The following is a 17,486-nucleotide window of genomic DNA, read 5'->3' as shown; positions in this document are numbered from 1 at the left end:
GCTTATTTCTAGACGTAGAATTTCGGAAACTGGGACACAGAAATTCGGAAAATGCTATCAGCTATTTCTTGCCCTACCCGTGACTTTTATACTGAGTGAGTTTGTATGTGACCTCAGGCAAGGTACCCTCTGTGTGCCTCAGTTTCTTCATCTGTCGGCTTGAAAAATAATAGTACCCAGGTTAGAGGATTAGATGAGGAGTTAGTGGTGTAAAGCGCATGAAACAGGACTTCCCTGGTGGTCCAGTGGTTACGAATGCACCTGCCAATGCCAGGGACGTGGGTTCGATCCCTGGTCCGGGACGATTCCACAGGCCACAGGGCAGATGAACCTGTGCACCACGCTGCCAAGGCCACCTGCTTAGAGCCTGTGTTCTACTGCAGGAGAGGCCACTGCACTGCGAAGCCCACTCGCTGCAACTAGAGAAAGCCCGTGCATAAGAACAAAGAGACAGCGCAGCCAGAAAAAAAACGTGCACGGAACAGGTATTGTCTGTAGCACATAATATGCACTCAGTACTTTCGCTTGAGAGTTCCCCTGTAGAGAATTCATCAGAATTGCACACTAGTAGGGACTTGTTAAGAGATCTGAGGAGATACAGGCTGGACGCTTACTGCTGCAGTGGTATGAGAAATTGTCACCCCCATCTCCACTCCCTTCCTAGGACAGAACTCACTCACCATGGCTAGCTGGCAGCTTCCACTGATCCAAGGAACAAGAGATGGCCTGCTACCACGAATTCCAGTTTCTCCCAAACAATTCTGTTTTCCCTTTTCACGTGTTGCTCATTTATAGGAAAACGCTTTTTTAAAACCACTTCTCAGCCAAGATCCAAGCATCCAATAAGCTATAGAGTGATACTGTGTGCAGGAATATCAAATATGCAACTCACCCACCTTGCTAATTACGTCAGGCACAATTGCCTGGAGGTGAATTCAGCTATGGGAAGAGCAGAATCTTTTCTGAAAGGTTTTGAATGGCAAATCTTATTCTGCAGGAAAGAAATTTGTTTCAGAAACTAACTTGTAGTTTCAAATGTGAGTTCTGTGTACTCAGTCCTTTTTCTTAATGGATTAATGGACCCATCGTTAATCTTTTCTTATAATTAGCTAAGACATTTTATTTAAAGTATGGTCTGGGGGAAGGTGCTAGTCCACAAACTTCTCTTAAGCTGCAAAAAATCAATACCAGAACTTGAGAGTTTAGCATTTAGAAACCTCTATAGTAATTGGATCTTGCCCCTATAACATCTAAGCCTGTGACCAGTGGTCTCTTCTTGTTGGACAAGCTATAAATTGGGTTGAGTGGCAAACTCAAGGGGAGAGTCACGTGATGGGAGTTGCATGTGGGTCCTATGAAGGAAGACCACGTATCAGGCTGCGGGAGTTTGGAAGTGAAAGGCACTGGTCCTTCAGCAAGGGTAGTTTGAGAAGCACCACTCTAGGGGAGGGACCATACATTGCTGGGTGGTTTGAAATGTGGCCTTCTGTGGATGCCCTTCCATTAACTGCTGTGTTAGCACTGGTGAACATTGAACAAAAACATAATCACTCTTCACTAGTTAGTGCAAACTTGTGAATAGTGTTTAAAAAATATGTCACTTAGAAGCAGTATGGATTCAACCCACATTGGCTGTTATTATCACCCCCGACTATCACAAACATCCACCAGTGATAGATACACTCATGCCTTCTTTCACAGAGATGCCATGAAAAATCGCCAGTCCAGGTTTGATGCATGATACTGGATGCTCAGGGCTGGTGCACTGGGATGACCCAGAGGGATGGGATGGGGCGGGAGGTGGGAGGGGGGTTCAGGATGAGGAACACATGTACACTCGTGGCGGATTCAAGTCAATGTATGGCAAAACCAATACAATGTTGTAAAGTAAAATTAATTAATTAATTTTAAAAAATAAATAAAAACTGATAAACTATAAAAAAAAAAGTTTAAAAGGAGTAGCCAGTTATAATCAGTTTCTCATTGGAGCTGCCTTTTGATTCCCATAGATCCTTCTGTTTATTTTCTTTTATCCTATCCTGATATTTTTCAGCCCTGAACGTATGGTCTGTTTGCAGTTTATTGTCTTAGTGAATAATGGGAACAAGTTGCACTCTTACCTGATACCTGCCCTTTCTCATTTTTGCTAAAAGGTCTTTTTTTTTTTTTAACTAGGAAAATATATTTGTTGATCTCTCAAGGATGGCCCCAAAGACGCCAATAAAAAATGAGCCAATTGACTTATCGAAGCAAAAAATCTTCACTCCAGAAAGAAATCCCATCACTCCGGTTAAGCTTGTTGACAGACAGCAGGTGGAACCATGGACGCCCACCGCTAACCTCAAGATCCTCATTAGCGCTGCCAGCCCAGACATAAGAGACCGAGAGAAGAAAAAAGAACTGTTCAGGCCCATTGAGAACAAGGATGATGTGTTTACAGACTCTCTGCAGGTATACAGGCTGTGCTCCTAAGGGCTTTCATAGAATGGAAAATTTTTAACTTAATTATTAAAATGTCACAGAACTGTCAACTTTTTGGTTGTTATTGAGTTGAAAACACCATTCCACTTACTCCTTTTATTTATTTACAGCTGAAGTGGGACTCTCATTCTCTGTCTCATTTTTCATAATGAACGTTTTTGTTTTCTTCAGTTTTTTTTTTCTCTCTTTACCAGTATGTGTTTTTTAATGATAATTTTTAAGCCATGATATTAATTTTATGATAATTAAAATTATTGTTTTAATTATTTTAGTTATTAATAACAATGATATTAATTTATTATTTAAATTTTAATAATTTTGATTTAATGAAGAAATTCGGGTTTTTTAATGCTGCCATGAATTATAATTTTCACTCTGATTTAATAATAATCTAAATATTTGTGATTTGGGAAATTTTGTCATTCTCCCATGTATGTTTAGTTCACTGGTTTAGTGCTTTAACATTAAGTCATCTTTAAATTACCTGTCCTGTGGGAACCAGAGCTCTTGAGCAAGCAGCATATGCATACTTTTTTTAAAAAGTCTTTCTTGGGACTTAAATTGAGCCTTTTTCAAATGTGGTTGATAAGACAAGGGCACTCGTTTAATATGCTTAAAATAAGAATGAGTTAGGACGAGTAAGATTTAGCTGTCCTTAGCAGCTCCAGTCTGCCAGCTCTTGGTAAATTGTGAAACAGAAGAGCTTGGTGACACAATGTAGGCAAGTCTGTCGCAGATTTTCATGTTAACAGGGATTACGGGGGGCTTAGGGAAAGATAGATTCTGATACATCAGGTCTGAGGGGAGGCCTGGGGTTTCTACAGCTCTTAACAGGCTCCTGCTGATGCAGACCTACAGCCTGATGAGCACATCAGTAGCAAGGGTGTAGCAGCCTGTAAATTATCGCATTGTTCATTCTTCAATTTCATCAGTAGACTCGGCCTCAGGGCTTCCCTGGGGGCTCAGATGGTAAAGAATCTACCTGCAATACAGGAGACCTGGGTTTGATCCCTGGGTCGGGAAGATCCTCTGAAGACGGGAATGGGAACCCACTCCAGTGTTCTTGCCTGGAGAATTCCACAGACAGAGTAGCCTGGTGGGCTGCAGTCCATGGGGTTGCAGAGTCAGACACGACGGAGCAACCAACACACACACAGAGACTCAGCCTCAAGTCACAAAGGAGGAAGAGTTCAGTTCAGAAAAGCAGTAGGTAAAAGGCTGAGAAAAAAGGTTAGGAAGAGTATTCTAACTAGAATCTGGGGTGGTAAGGATGAGGATGCTGCCCTCAACTCACCATGCCACCCACGCAGTCTCTCCTTCAGGACGTTAGCCGTGACATCTCCCGCCTCCCCTGTCTGCCCTCTGTAGCTTGATGCTGTGGATGACAGTGCTGTGGATGAGTTTGAAAAGCAAAGGCCAAGCAGAAAGCAGAAAAGCTTAGGACTCCTGTGCCAGAAGTTTCTCGCTCGCTACCCAAGTTACCCTCTGTCAACTGAGAAAACTACCATCTCCCTGGATGAAGTTGCTGTCAGTCTCGGTATGTATCATGGGGTCACCTGTCTCCAGTCACGGTGGGAAATCGATTCCTCGGGTGAGCCAAAGGCTTCAGATCACCTCCTCTACTAAGTGCAGAGCAGGCCCTCCAAAAGAGTGAGGACAGAGGAGCAGGTAGAGCTTTTCTTGTGTCATAATCATTACGCATAGAATTCCAGGGGGCTTTCCAGGCCTGAGGGTCAAACAAATATTTGGTTTCTTTAACCTCAAAAACTGTGTTTGCAAAAGACTCACGTTACAAATTAATAGCTAATACCTTAATTCTATCTTATTTCAGACAGACTCAAAAGATTTTTAGAAATATCCTGCTGTTTATTTTTTTTTAATGCTTCTAAGAGTTCAGAACTGCTGTTATTTCTGTTACAAAGCCAAATTTGAAAGCAAGAGAGTTAGGTTTGAAGCCCTGTACTGTGACCTTCACAGCAAGTCTGCCCAACTAGAAAAAGCACATCTGGATATAATTCAAACAGCTAAGCCTTGTAACAAAGAGGAATATATCCGTTCACATGGCGTGACCGTATGTCATGTACAGTGGCGTCTGGGCTATAAATATGCAGGCAACTGGTCCGAGTAGAGACTCCTAGTGGACATGGATTGCAGTTAGTTTCACAAGGAACATACTGTTGACAGTGAATAAGTAGAAATCACAATGATTTAAAGATGTCAGAGTGTCACCTTAACAAATTAGGACAATTTACATATAGGAAAAGGAAAAAAAGTCTCAAAGAAGTCAACCCAGTAGGCTTTATGAGCCTGGAGGAGGGCATGGCCACCCACTGCAGGATTCTTGCCTGGAGAATCCCATGGACAGAGGAGCCTGGGAGGTCCTTCAGGTCACAAAGAGTCAGACACAACTGAAGCAACCTAACATGCATGCATGCAAGGCTTTATGATAGATTATATTTTTAGTTGGTTTATTAGTTCTGTATCTTCCCATAGCCCAAAGAATGTGACTCAGTTGATCCTTGCCAATCTAAATTATTCAAACGGATGGTTAAAAAGATTTGCTGGAAATTGAAGTAATGAGGAGCCAGTGGTTGTGATTAGAAGACCATGGGCTGGACTTTGGGTAAGACAGAACTGGATTTGAAGCCCAGGTTTCTAATGTATAGGCTGAGAGAGATTTAAAATGTTAATTAATCTTTTCTCAGTCATAGCATAGAAACCATAGCACCTCCCTTACAGAAGCTTAGAAAAGTTACAGATCATGTCAGTAACATGCCCAGCTCAGGGCCTGGCTTAGTAACTTATTGCTCCATGGAACTGTTTCTACTCAGCTGTTATGAGAGGTTCCCCTTGCCCACTTCCATAATTCTCAAGCTGTCCTGTCAACCTGTACAGCCAGGAAGAGGAAGCAGAGGGCTTTGACAGGGAAGCTGTTTTAGAACCCAGGAATAGCATACAGTATTCTGGCTTTGGTAGCAATGAAATGAGATGTGAGCCAGCTGGACAGAAGCTTGGTGTAGACATAGCTGAGGCACTGGGTCCTAGAAACTAGTCCGAAGAGGCTGAGGGTAAAAGAACAGATCATACAATGTCTTTCTCATTGGGGTTCCTCTATACACCCATCCTTTATCAAGAGATCTTGCTGATATCAAAGCAGAAGAAAAAAGATTAGATGTTGGAAGGCTGCCTTACAGGTCCCAGGGAGGACAGGGCTGTAGGTCTCCTGTATAACCATCTAGAGCAGAATGCCAAGGCTTTTGCAAAAACTTCCTACTGTGTCATGATTTCCCAGGCCTGCCAAATGAACTTTCCATCTCTTCATGTGAGATAAGACGGGGTCCCTTCCTAGAAGCTATGTCCAGGGTAACCATCTCCTTGATTGAATCTAAACTCCTGGCTCTATCCCAGGTCACAAGCTGTAAGACCAGATTTTAACCAAGGATCTGCAGAGCATTCAAATTGCATTGTTTCCCAGTTTCTGGTCTCATGTAGATTTGATACTGATATTACAGGTAAGAAGTTAAAGAACTGGGAATGACTTTAGTAAATGGAAAATTACACAGCCTAGGAAAATTTACTGGGCCGAGATGCTCTTGATGAGCTCTGTGGGGCCTAAGGGAAGCGTGGTAACAATGAGTAAATGCTCAAGGGCATAACCAACACCATGACTAGGATGAATAGGATCGCCTTGAAGACAGAAGAAAAAGAAGGTCAGAGAATCTTCCTGACAGAGCAACCTGCAGGACTTGAGGCCTGTGAAATGGGACTTTTAGATGTGCCCAGCCAGTGGACAGTTAAACTCAATCCAGGTTGCAAAAGTGAGTGAGCAGTCAGGCAGCACACCTATTATTGTGCATGCCAAGCGGCATCTTATTGTCTTAAGTGGTCCGAATCGTCCTTTTAATTCTTATTTCTTCCTTTATTTCTTGGGATGTCTAGCCACTAGATGGAGACTTAACGGCTCCTATCTAATACAAAATAACAAAACAGTCGGGCATATGGCTGGCCCTGGGATATCTCAGTTGCATTCACATGACATTTCTAATGGGAAGGTTTATGGCGAGTTATGCTCTAAACGAGATGTGTTAATATATGGAAACAGACTGGAACCAGGGCCCAGGCAGATCTGGACAAGGGGCTGCTGACTGCTCCTGCCAGCACCTTCCAGCAGGCATCTGGCAGCAGAGCCAGAGCTTCTGGAGAGTGAAGAGCCTTTCTGGGTCATGAGCCTAAATGTTCTGATTGACTGTGAAATGCCTCTTCAAGCGGGGATAGCACTTCCTCTCAGCTCCACAGTATTCTTGTAATCTGGTCTATGTCTCGTGTTAAGTCTTTGGAAAGCCAAGAGCTGCATACACTGAGTCTGCTCTGATTATACAACAGCTGTTGGCAAGCGAAGGGGAAGAAGGCATTTTTGTTGCTGGGCCCTTTTGCTTGGAGATGCCTGGCAGCGTTTGTTACGGATACTTAGGCGAGAGCAAGAAGGGCCAGTGAGTCCCAAAAGCCTAAGTGTCTATTGCATAACAGGATGAGACACAGATGCGAGGTTTAAAAAATCTGTTTCTACTGTCACCTTGAATGCCAGCAGGAATTTTAGGTATCTCCCACACCACACAGAAAGTACTTACAAAATCATATACAAAGAGCAGATAAATTCACACCTATCAGAATCCCTTTAAGTTTATTGTTGCACTGAATCCTCCTCATTTTATGAGATAAATACCCAGGCACAGAAAGAGTAAGTAACTACCCAGACTCACCCAACTAGTAAGGGATAGTGCAGGGATTCCAGTCCAGGCAGTCTGACCCTGAAGACCCCACACTTAACCCATGAAAATATTTTTAGTAAATTCAATAGACTGCTCATAATCCTGGCTCTTTAGGGAGTGTGGCATAAGTGGGCAGGGAATCTATGAACTGGACGGTCAGCCTGTGCAGGACTTCCTGTGCTTTACTGACGGGCTGTGTGGCAGGACATGGTGCGTGAGAGCACAGGGAGAATTGTCCGTGGCTGTGACGAGCACACGGAGGTCTGTGTGCTCCAGCCCTGGCCCTCGCTTCCTCCTGCAACCTGAGAAGGGTGCCCAAGCTCTTGACTCCTAAGTTTCCAGCCCAAAATAGGAAAGAATATTTACCATCTGTTTTCCCTACTGGCCATTACAAGAATTAACAGGACAATTTTTTCACATCGTTCAAACTCCGGGAAGGAGAGTATGGTCCGATAATGAGGTTACAGTTATTGGACACAGCTTTATAGTCTGTATACTTAGGACTAGCTACAAGTCAAAATCAACCGTCCAATCTTCATCAAGCCTTTATTACTGTGATGCAGATTGCTCAATCCCACCAGTTTTAACATGTTGAAATGTTCATGTGGTTTGCCTAACAGGTTCAAAGAAAAGTTGCTCTACTATTTATGTAATACAGATGGAACTATCATCCATCTCAAGGTGGATGTTCACCCTAGATCTTATCAAGAGTTGGATCCCAAGAGGAAAAAAGAAAAATAATTTCTGTTGCTTGCATTCTCATAGGATGAATTTGTTGAGCAATTATATTTGCTGGGCAAAGCATCACACAGAATAGTTCACAGACAAGGCCCAAGCCTTCATGGACTTTATACTCTTAAGTGTTCTTCGGGGCTTCCCTGGTGGTCCAGTGGTTAAGATTCTGCCCTTCCACTGCAGGGGGCCCAGGTTTGATCCCAGATCGGGGAAGTTCAGCCTGCCATGCAGTGCTACCAAAAAAAAAAAAATTAGAAAAATGTTCTTCAGCATGACAATGGTCGGCTTCTATTTTTCAAACAGGCGTTGAAAGGAGACGCATCTATGACATTGTAAACGTGCTGGAGTCACTGCATCTGGTCAGCCGGGTGGCCAAGAATCAGTACAGCTGGCATGGTAGGCACAGCCTGCCGAAAACCCTAAGGAACCTCCAGAGATTAGGAGAAAAGCAGAAATACGAGGAGCAGATGGCACACCTCCAGCAGAAAGAGCTCAACCCGATAGATCATAAATCCGGAGAACGCAGAAGAGATGGTTGTCCCGATTCCCAAGATCCACAGTTACTGGATTTCCCTGAACCAGACTGTCCCTCCTGTGAGTCCCCTGGGCCCACACCGGTCTCTTCTGAAGATGGGGAGGGCCAGATGGGCCACCCTGGAGGCATGTGGCCTCCCGGTCTCCCTCATGAAGATGGGCAGACAGATGGCTCCCACCTGGGCTGCCCACTCCACCTCATGGGAAACCTGTGTAGCGGCGGTCTCACTTGGTATCTGGTGTGTTTGGATCATAGGTGGCGAATGGCCTTCCAGTTTCAGACTGACAGTCCCACGCTGCTTCCTCTTTGTGAGCCTTTAAGGAAAATTTACTTGGAAAGAATTTCTGTCTTCAAAAGATTCTATTTGTTCAATTGTATATTGGAGTGGATGACTTAGAAAAGAACCCAATTTGCAGAAAATGCTGATTAGGAAGACAGATAGCCTTTCGTTTGATACTGAATTTTTTTTTACTTATATTGTATTGCATTGTTCTTCCCTTTCCTAGCTCCTATGTATGCTGTCCCTCTTTGATCTTTATTCTCACCCTAATCCTCCTTGCTAAGATGATAAAGTGCAAATATTCCTTATGTTTCACTTGCAAATATAAGAAATAGATATGGACGGGTGGGCCTGACTTTCATTCCATTCACTACCTCATGCCTTTAATTTCACCCTCTGAACCAGTCTTTATCCGAATAACCAGAGGAGACAGCCATCTATCGGGGATGATTTGCCTGTCATCTATGGCAACACACATCTAAGCAGTGTCTCTTACTTACTTATTGTTTATTTCTTTACTTATTTCCAAAATGCAGTGGAAGAGGTGAGCACCTCCTATGTGGATGGTGTATTCTAGTTCTTGTGGGCTCAGAGAAATACAAGTGGAGTCCTTGCCTTTGAGGGAAGAGCTGATGTTCTGAAAACAGTTCCAGATCCCCACTCTATCCTTTCACTCTTCTACTTTAATCTTTTCCAAAATTGCTTCATAGATTCTATTCAGTGGAGTGTGAGTGTAAAGCATTGCAGAATTTATACCAACTATAGAATAATTTTAGGACCCCCCAAAAAATCTATCTTATTTCTTTATGAACCATCTTTTTGTGATGTGTGGCCAAGTGGTGATCAAAAGTGATCTTTCCATCTGCTGATAGAGTTAGATAGGACTGGCAAAGTACAAGTACAGTCTTTCTTGTGGTAGATTATATGTTTTGATGCTTTCGTTTCATTCCCTTTGTAGCATCTGCAAACAGTCGGAAAGACAAGTCTCTGAAAATTATGAGCCAGAAGTTTGTCATGCTGTTCCTGGTCTCCAAAACCAAGATTGTTACTCTTGATGTGGCTGCCAAAATACTGATAGAGGAAAGCCAAGATATACCAGACCATAGTAAATTTAAAAGTAAGCATCTTCACTTAAATCCACTTAGCAGCACAGAAAGGGTGGGGTTTCACATGATGTTTGCAGCCTTGGAGATAATTTTTTTTTAAATTATTTTGTTGAGATGTGCACTCCTTCTTGCCTTTTAAGCTTCTTGGTGCTGTAAGAGGTAAGCTGATCACATACTAGAATTCCTGTGAAAGTTCTGCCTGATGCCTTTTCCTCGGCAGAGTGGTTGCTGGAGGCAGAATGGCATCCCACACATGCAGGTCAGGGAGGGTGTGAGAGGCTTTGAATTTCTCTTTGGTATCGCTGCATCCCAGATGGAATGTCTGAGTTTTCTCTCCCTTTTCTCCTCACCCCCCGCATACTCTTCTGATGTGGACATGAAAGTTGTCTACAGGTAAGAACCAGAAGAACAGCAGGGGAGGGGAGGGGGGCGCGGTGGGACGTGGATGCTGGACAAGAGAGTGTTTCGAGTTTCACACCCAGAACATCTTCCTCTTCCGTCAAGCCTGGGTCCTGAGCCAGAGGCCCTGGCTGCTGGTAGCTCATTCAAGCCCTGGAAACCCTGAATTCAGCATTTGCTAGCTTTTGTTTGTTTCCAGCTGGAAGTATAGCCACCCTGTGGGAGAAATGGCTAGATAAAATCCAGTTCTATCAGGATTGGGAAATATTGCATCTGGAGTGAAAGCTTGATGATTCAGGCCCATAATCAGAGCCCTTGGCTTATCCTAGCCCTGAATTCAAGTGGCTTTCCTCCCTGTAAGTTGACTTCTTGGATAGAGCTTACTTTGTGGGCATCGTCCTGCCCACCTAATGTGTTACCGCCCACCCCTCTGAATTTCTCCTCCAGTGCATGTGTTTTCAAATGTCTCTCCCTGGACCTCTCAGACTCACGGAATGCCCACCCAGCCCTCCCCCACTGGGTGTCCACCAGGGTTAGAGCCGAGGCGCTGACTGTCTTCAGCAGTCATACCTCGTGACCTCGAGCCCTGGACAGTCTGTGTGCCCGGCAATGCAGCCTCGCCGGAAGCTCCAGGGAACCCCTGTCACTGTCACAGCCCAGCTGCCTGGGAGAGCATGTGCCACCGTGTCTTGCAGGGAGAGACTCCAGGCAAGCTTCTGACAAGCCGTGGATCAGAATGACATTTCCTACACCTTTAATTACAGCCCGTTTGCCTCCCTCGGTGTTTTTGCAATCACAGTGATCCCAGCTTGTCACCAGGTGCCTCTGGTACGAAGCATGAAGCTGTGAAAGCAGAAGGACACACTGACCTTCGCTGAGTGAGATGATCAGACACTGAAATCCTTAGTGATTTCATGCGGGAGTCACTGGCCTCTCATGCTCCCCCACTGCTCTCTGCTGGAGGCTTCTTTGGTGGCTGAGAAAGTGACCCATCACACAAACTAAAAGGTCGTGACGTCCCGGACCGAGGTATGGTGTGACCACAGTTGTTTTTTATGTCTTCAAGCAAAGGTACGACGCCTCTATGACATAGCCAATGTGCTGACCAGCTTGATGCTGATAAAGAAAGTGCACGTCACGGAAGATCGAGGCCGGAAACCTGCCTTCAAGTGGATCGGCCCTGTGGATTTCAGCTCCACAGGTAAGGCGCTGTTGCTCGGGACCATCTGATGTATAACCCCCAGTTGCTTTTTCAAAGCGTACACCTACCACACTGCGAGATTAATCTTCCCCTTCATCTCCCATCACCCACGTCACATTCAAAATTAGACTCGTGCCGCCAGTCTGGGAACAGTGAGCCTTAGCCTACAAGTGGTTGTGCTGGCGGCTCACACACAGAGAGCTTAGAACCTGGCAGTTTCTGAAGCTATTAAATTACAGCTCGTTGGGTTTTTTTTAATTTCATTCCAAAGTTCCTGGAAGTTTGGGCCTAAGGATTAAAAATAATGCTTCATTTTAACAAGTTTTTTTTTTTTTTTTAATGACACTTTTTATGATCTCTGGTTGTTCTGCATTAGCAGAATAAAACATTGTTTTTCTTTGAAATTCCAGATAATGTAAAAATTATATCAGTTACTGTCACAAAACTCATAGGTGGTAAGATGACACTTAAACATAGGATGGATGTAATGAACACCTTTTCTGTAATTTATTTAAAAAGTCACAAATGTCATAATTTTACTAAATTAGAGCAAAAGAGGGTATTATCTTCTACTTATTTTACAGGTAGTATTTGTGCAACTGGGGACTGGATCTTTCTGTACCAGCTACATATGTATAGCCATACTGCCAGGAAAAAAGCCATTAAAGTTATTTTTAAATTGCCCTTCCAATTTTAGTCTTAGTAGTATAAATTCTCACACTTAGCCCAGGCTTATAAAAGATATAGCTCTCTACCTCACTTCGTAACACATTATTCACTTAGAAACTAGATGAAGCCACTTAGAACCAAGTATGATTAACTCAGCAAGTCCTTACTGCATGTGAACTATGCAGGCAGTTCATTCTATTGCACTGAGCAGGTGATGCATTTTTCACAAATTGAACATTTGTGGCAACTGTGTGTTATCAGGTGATGCTTAGTATTTTTTAGCAATGATGTGTCTTTTAACTTAGGTGTGTACATTATTTAGATATGACGCTATTGCACAACACAGTATAGCATAAACCTACCTTTTATATGCACTGGAAAACAAAAAAATTCATGTGACTCATTTTATTGCAGTGGCCTAGAACCAAACCCACAATATCTCTGAGGGTTGCCTTTAGTAACACCGAGGAAAACCCAAAGAGACATTTATGATAGAGTCCCTGCCAGTATGAAATGTACAACTTTGCCACTTTCTACTCCTGTTTTTGGCTTATCCTTGGGTTTTCACCAGTGAAGCTCTCTTCCCCGTTTCAACATAAAATATTCTACTCAGCCTTCAGTCTGGCTCACATGTCAGCTCTTGCATGAAGTTTTCCCCAGTCACCCCGAGCAAGAAGTATCTCATCGGAAGGATTGTAATTTAGTATCTTGCCATTATACCTGGGGATGATATCATGGTATTGTCCCTGCTGTACACATTTGAGGCAGACACAGTTTTTATTCGCCTTTAATTAAACTCTAGCATCCAGACCAGTGCCTTATCTACTTCAGTTGGTTAATGAGCTTCTACTGAAGGTGTATAATTAATATACCTTTGAAAATCAGAGAACTCTTAAGCACTGCATATGATAATACTGGCTCTGTAGGAATTCAGAGATGATATGGATTAAGTTCTGATGGACTGTTAGGTTTTGGACGGATGGAGAGCTTTTTTTTTCAGTTGAAGGAACAGATACCTAAGAACAGATCTGGCTTGTGTCAGAGAACTCAGGCATCCTGACTTAAGTGGAGGACCTAGGATAGGAATAATGAGAAGTAAAGTGTGATCATTTGGGACCACATTTTGGAAGGCCTCAAAAGTTAGCCAAGAAATCGGTACTAGTGGGCAGAAGTGACAAGGGGTCTTTAGATAAAGAGATTGAAAGAGAGGAGGGATTCAAAGTTGGTGGTGTCACTGAGGAAAACAAGATAGCCAGAGAAGTGAGCTGGTGTTGAGAAGTCGAGGAGTTTGTGGATTTATGTAACCAGTGGGTCGGCCCCTGGGAGCGCTCTGATGTGTCATGGGAGAGGGGACTTGGCACTAGGTCAGGAACCTCAAATTGCACTTTCTTCCTCTATCCTTCAGAAACCTGGTCCTCCTTCTATATTCCCTATTTCCATTACTGACAGCACAATTGTCACGAGCCCAACAATTAAACTTGGAACATCAAGTTACCTTTGATTTCTTAATTCACTCCCCTTCACTCCTCAATTAGCAATCCACCTCTTTACTCTTTTCCTTCCCCACCATAAGGACCTTTCCTTCCTTTTAACAGCTTTAGTGCAGTATCATGAAATTCAATAAACAGCACAGTGGTTAAAGTTATAGTTTGATAAGTTCTGCCATCATAAGCCTCAGTGAATAATCACTGCAACCAAGGTAGTTAACCCATCACCCTCCAAAGCCTCCTTCTGTTCCTTTGAATACCTCCCTCCCTTTCCCCACTCCCAGCAACCAGTGATCTGCTTTCCTTCACTCGAGACGTGTATCTTCTGAAATGTCTAATAAGTGAATCAAACACAGTCAGTGCTTATTATTGGCAGATTCCGTATTTGCGAATTTACCAACTCATGAAAATTTATTTGAAACTCCAGAATCAATACCCACAGCATTTTCTGAGTCATTCACAGATTGCAGAGTGGCAAAAGCTTTCATTTGCCATGGCGTGTGCTCCCAGCTGAGGTCAGACAAGGCAACCTTGTTGTTTCCCACACTTGTTTCTTTTGACTCACACTGTAAACAAGCATCCTTTTCATGGTCTTTTTAGTGCTGCGTTTTCACGTTTTTGTGGTTTGTGTTGGTGATCTTGCTGTTTGAAATTGTCCACAAGTGTCATACTGAAATGCCGTCTAGTGTTTCTAAGTGCATGAAGGCTGTGCTGTGTCTTACAGAGAAAATACACGCGTTAGAGGAACTTTGGAGAAGGCAATGGCACCCCACTCCAGTACTCTTGCCTGGAAAATCCTATGGACGGAGGAGCCTGGAAGGCTGCAGTCCATGGGGTCGCTGAGGGTCGGACACGACTGAGCGGCTTCACTTGCACTTTTCATTTTCATGCATTGAGGAAATGGCAACCCACTCCAGTGTTCTTGCCTGGAGAATCCCAGGGACGGGGGAGCCTGGTGGGCTGCCGTCTATGGGGTCGCACAGAGTCGGACACGACTGAAGCAACTTAGCAGAGGAACTTGGTTCCGGCATGAGTTCCAGTGATTTTGACTGAGTGCAGCGCTAATGGATCAACAAGATGTTCTAAATGTGTCTTAAACAGACTCATGAAACAGGGTTATGTACTAATCAGTTTATAAAATGTTTTGACCAGAGACTTGCAGAAAACTAACCCTGTATTTCCTTTGGGAGTGATGGTTCAGTATTGACTAATTTCAGTGTTCACGGTGACTTTATCGAGCTTTACCACAAATAATGACAATCAGCTGTAGTGTGAGTACTCTTTTTATCAGACTTCTTTGATTCAGCATAATTATTTTGAGATTAATTGCATGGTAGTGTGTATCAATGGTGTATTCCTTTTTATTGCTGAGGAGTATTCACTGTATGGATATACTATTCTCTTTTTTTTTATTTTTTTTATATTTTATTTTTTAATGGATATACTATTCTTTATTCATGCACTTAAAAGTGGACTTTTGAATTATTTTCAATCTAGAGCTATTACAAACAGCTGACTCGTTGGAAAAGACCCTGATGCTGGGAAGGCTGGCGGGTAGGAGGAGAAGGGGGTGACAGAGGAGGAGATGGTTGGATGACATCAGTGACTCGGTGGACATGAGTTTGAGCAAACCCCAGGAGACAGTCAAGGACAGGGAAGCCTGGCGTGCTGCAGTTCGTGGGTGGCAGAGTCAGACACGACTGAGTGACTGAACAACAGCAAACAAAGCTGCAGTGGCTATTCATGTACATGTCTTTATATGCAAATATGCTTTCATTTCTCTTGATTCATATCTAGGAGAATAGGTGCATCACACGATAGGTGGATGTTTAAGGTTTTAAGAAACTCCCAAGCTGTTTTCCAAAGTAGCTGTAACATTTTACGTTCCCACCAGTGGTATATGAGAGCTCTAGGTCAGCCTTGGTTCTAGCTGTTCCAATGGGTGTGTAGAGGCATCACTTGTTTTACTTCGTGTTTCCCCCCGGTGCCGTTCAATCCAACCATCTTGGTATCATTTGTCTTCTTTTGATGGGCTTTCTTTAACACTTCTTAGAGTGCAGGTCAGCCAGTGGTGAAATCTTCCAGTTGTTGTATGTCTAAGAACGTCTTTATCTCACCTGTGTTTTTGAAAAATATTTCCCTTGGGTAAGGATTCTAGGTTGGAGGTTTTTTCCTTTTGGTACTTTAAAGAACTGGTTCCACTGTCTTCAAGCTTGCATTGTTTGTGACAGGAACTCTCCCATCATCCTGTTCTTCCACATGTAATGTGTCTTCTTTTTTCTCGGTTACTTTTCATATTTCTTTATGACTGGTTTTAAACAATTTGATCATGCGTGGGTTGTTACAGTTTTCTCGGTGTCTCTTACTTCGATTTGTTGCGCTTCATTGGATCTCTGGATTTAAACTTTTCATCAAGTTTGGTGAATTTTTGGTCATTATTTCTCCTTTCCCCTTCTGTCCTTTGGCAACTCTAGTTACACTCATGTTTGGCTGTTTGAAGTGGTCCGACAGTTCATTGATGTTTTGTTCATTTCTTTGTCTCTTTTCTGTCACTTCGGATAGTGTTTATTGCTCTTTAAGTTCACAGTTTTTTTCTGCATGCATGAATTTTTTTCTAAACTGCCATGCATTCCACCCATGGTGTTTTTCCACCTTCAGCATTGTAGTTTTAATTGCTAGAAGTTTGACTTGGACCTGTATAAATTATTTTAAATGTTCTGTTTTGTGGCTGTGCTGGGTCTTCACTGCAGAGCACAGGCTTCTCACTGCAACGGCTTCTTGTTCCAGAACGTGGGCTCTAGGGTACGCAGGCTCGGTAGTTGTGGCACATAGGCTCAGTTGCTCTGTGGCCTGTGGGATCTTCAGGGCTCTAACCAGTGTCTCTAGCATTGCAAGGTGGGATTTTAACCACTGGACCACCAGGGAATCCTGGGCCTTTGTAGTTTTGATGTCTCCACTTAACATGTTCAATTTCTTGAGTTCACGGAATACAATCATAATATCTATTTTAATGTGCTTGTCTACTAATTCTATCATCTATGTCACTTTGAGGTCCATTTCAACTAATTTTTCTGCTCATTGTGGGTTATAATTCCCTGCTTCTTTGTGTATAATGTAATTTTTGACTGTATGCCATGCGTGTGTGCTAAGTTACTTCAGTCGTGTCCCAACTCTGCGAAACCCTGTGGACTGCACCCACTGGGCTCCTCTGTCCATGGGATTCTCTAGGCAAGAGTACATGCCCTCCTCCAGGGGACCTTCCCAACCCCAGGATGGAACATGCATCTTCTATGCCTCCTGCATTGGCAGGTTGGTTCGTTACCCTCAAGCCACCTGGGAAGCCCAATTGTATGCCATTATATGTACACTGAGAATTATAAATTGTTATGTGCTAAATAATTCTCTCTTCCTAAAAATGTTCTTGAGCTTTGTTCTCTGATACAGCAAAGTTACTTGGAAACAGTTATCCTTTCGGCTCTTGCTTTTAACCTTTGTTAGGCAGAATGGCACCCCACTCCAGTACTCTTGCCTGGAAAATCCCATGGATGGAGGAGCCTGGTGGGTTGCAGTCCATGGGGTCGCTAAGAGTCAGACACGACTGAGCGACTTCACTTTCACTTTTCACTTTCATGCATTGCAGAAGGAAATGGCAACCCACTCCAGTACTCTTGCCTGGAGAATCCCAAGGACGGGGGAGCCTGGTGGGCTGCCGTCTCTGGGGTTGCACAGTCGGACACAGCTGAAGCTACTTAGCAGCAGCAGCAGGCAGAACCCACCCTATCAGCAATTAGTCTTGAGTACACTGTCCCCACTACTGAGGCAAC

The 17,486-nt window shown here is 43.4% G+C and overlaps 1 protein-coding gene across 3 annotated transcripts in view; it reads left to right on the top strand.

Moving 5' to 3' along the window:
- Positions 1–17,486, top strand: part of E2F7 (E2F transcription factor 7) — a 40,392-nt gene that overhangs the window by 6,841 nt on the left and 16,065 nt on the right. For 2 of the 3 annotated variants that reach the window (XM_010804748.4, XM_010804747.4), the window contains exons 3-7: positions 2,176–2,451; positions 3,850–4,018; positions 8,289–8,579; positions 9,759–9,917; positions 11,372–11,506. In XM_010804748.4, the coding sequence (XP_010803050.1) occupies positions 2,176–2,451; positions 3,850–4,018; positions 8,289–8,579; positions 9,759–9,917; positions 11,372–11,506 (1,030 nt within the window). Of the gene's footprint in view, positions 1–383; positions 486–2,175; positions 2,452–3,849; positions 4,019–8,288; positions 8,580–9,758; positions 9,918–11,371; positions 11,507–17,486 lie in introns of all 3 variants that reach the window. The other variant, XM_059886819.1, reaches the window with a different exon arrangement.

Source organism: Bos taurus, chromosome 5, assembly GCF_002263795.3.
Source record: "Bos taurus isolate L1 Dominette 01449 registration number 42190680 breed Hereford chromosome 5, ARS-UCD2.0, whole genome shotgun sequence".
Lineage (NCBI taxonomy): Eukaryota > Metazoa > Chordata > Mammalia > Artiodactyla > Bovidae > Bos > Bos taurus.
The sequence above is the reverse complement of the archived record's forward strand: the minus strand, read 5'-3'. Positions and strand labels throughout refer to the sequence as shown.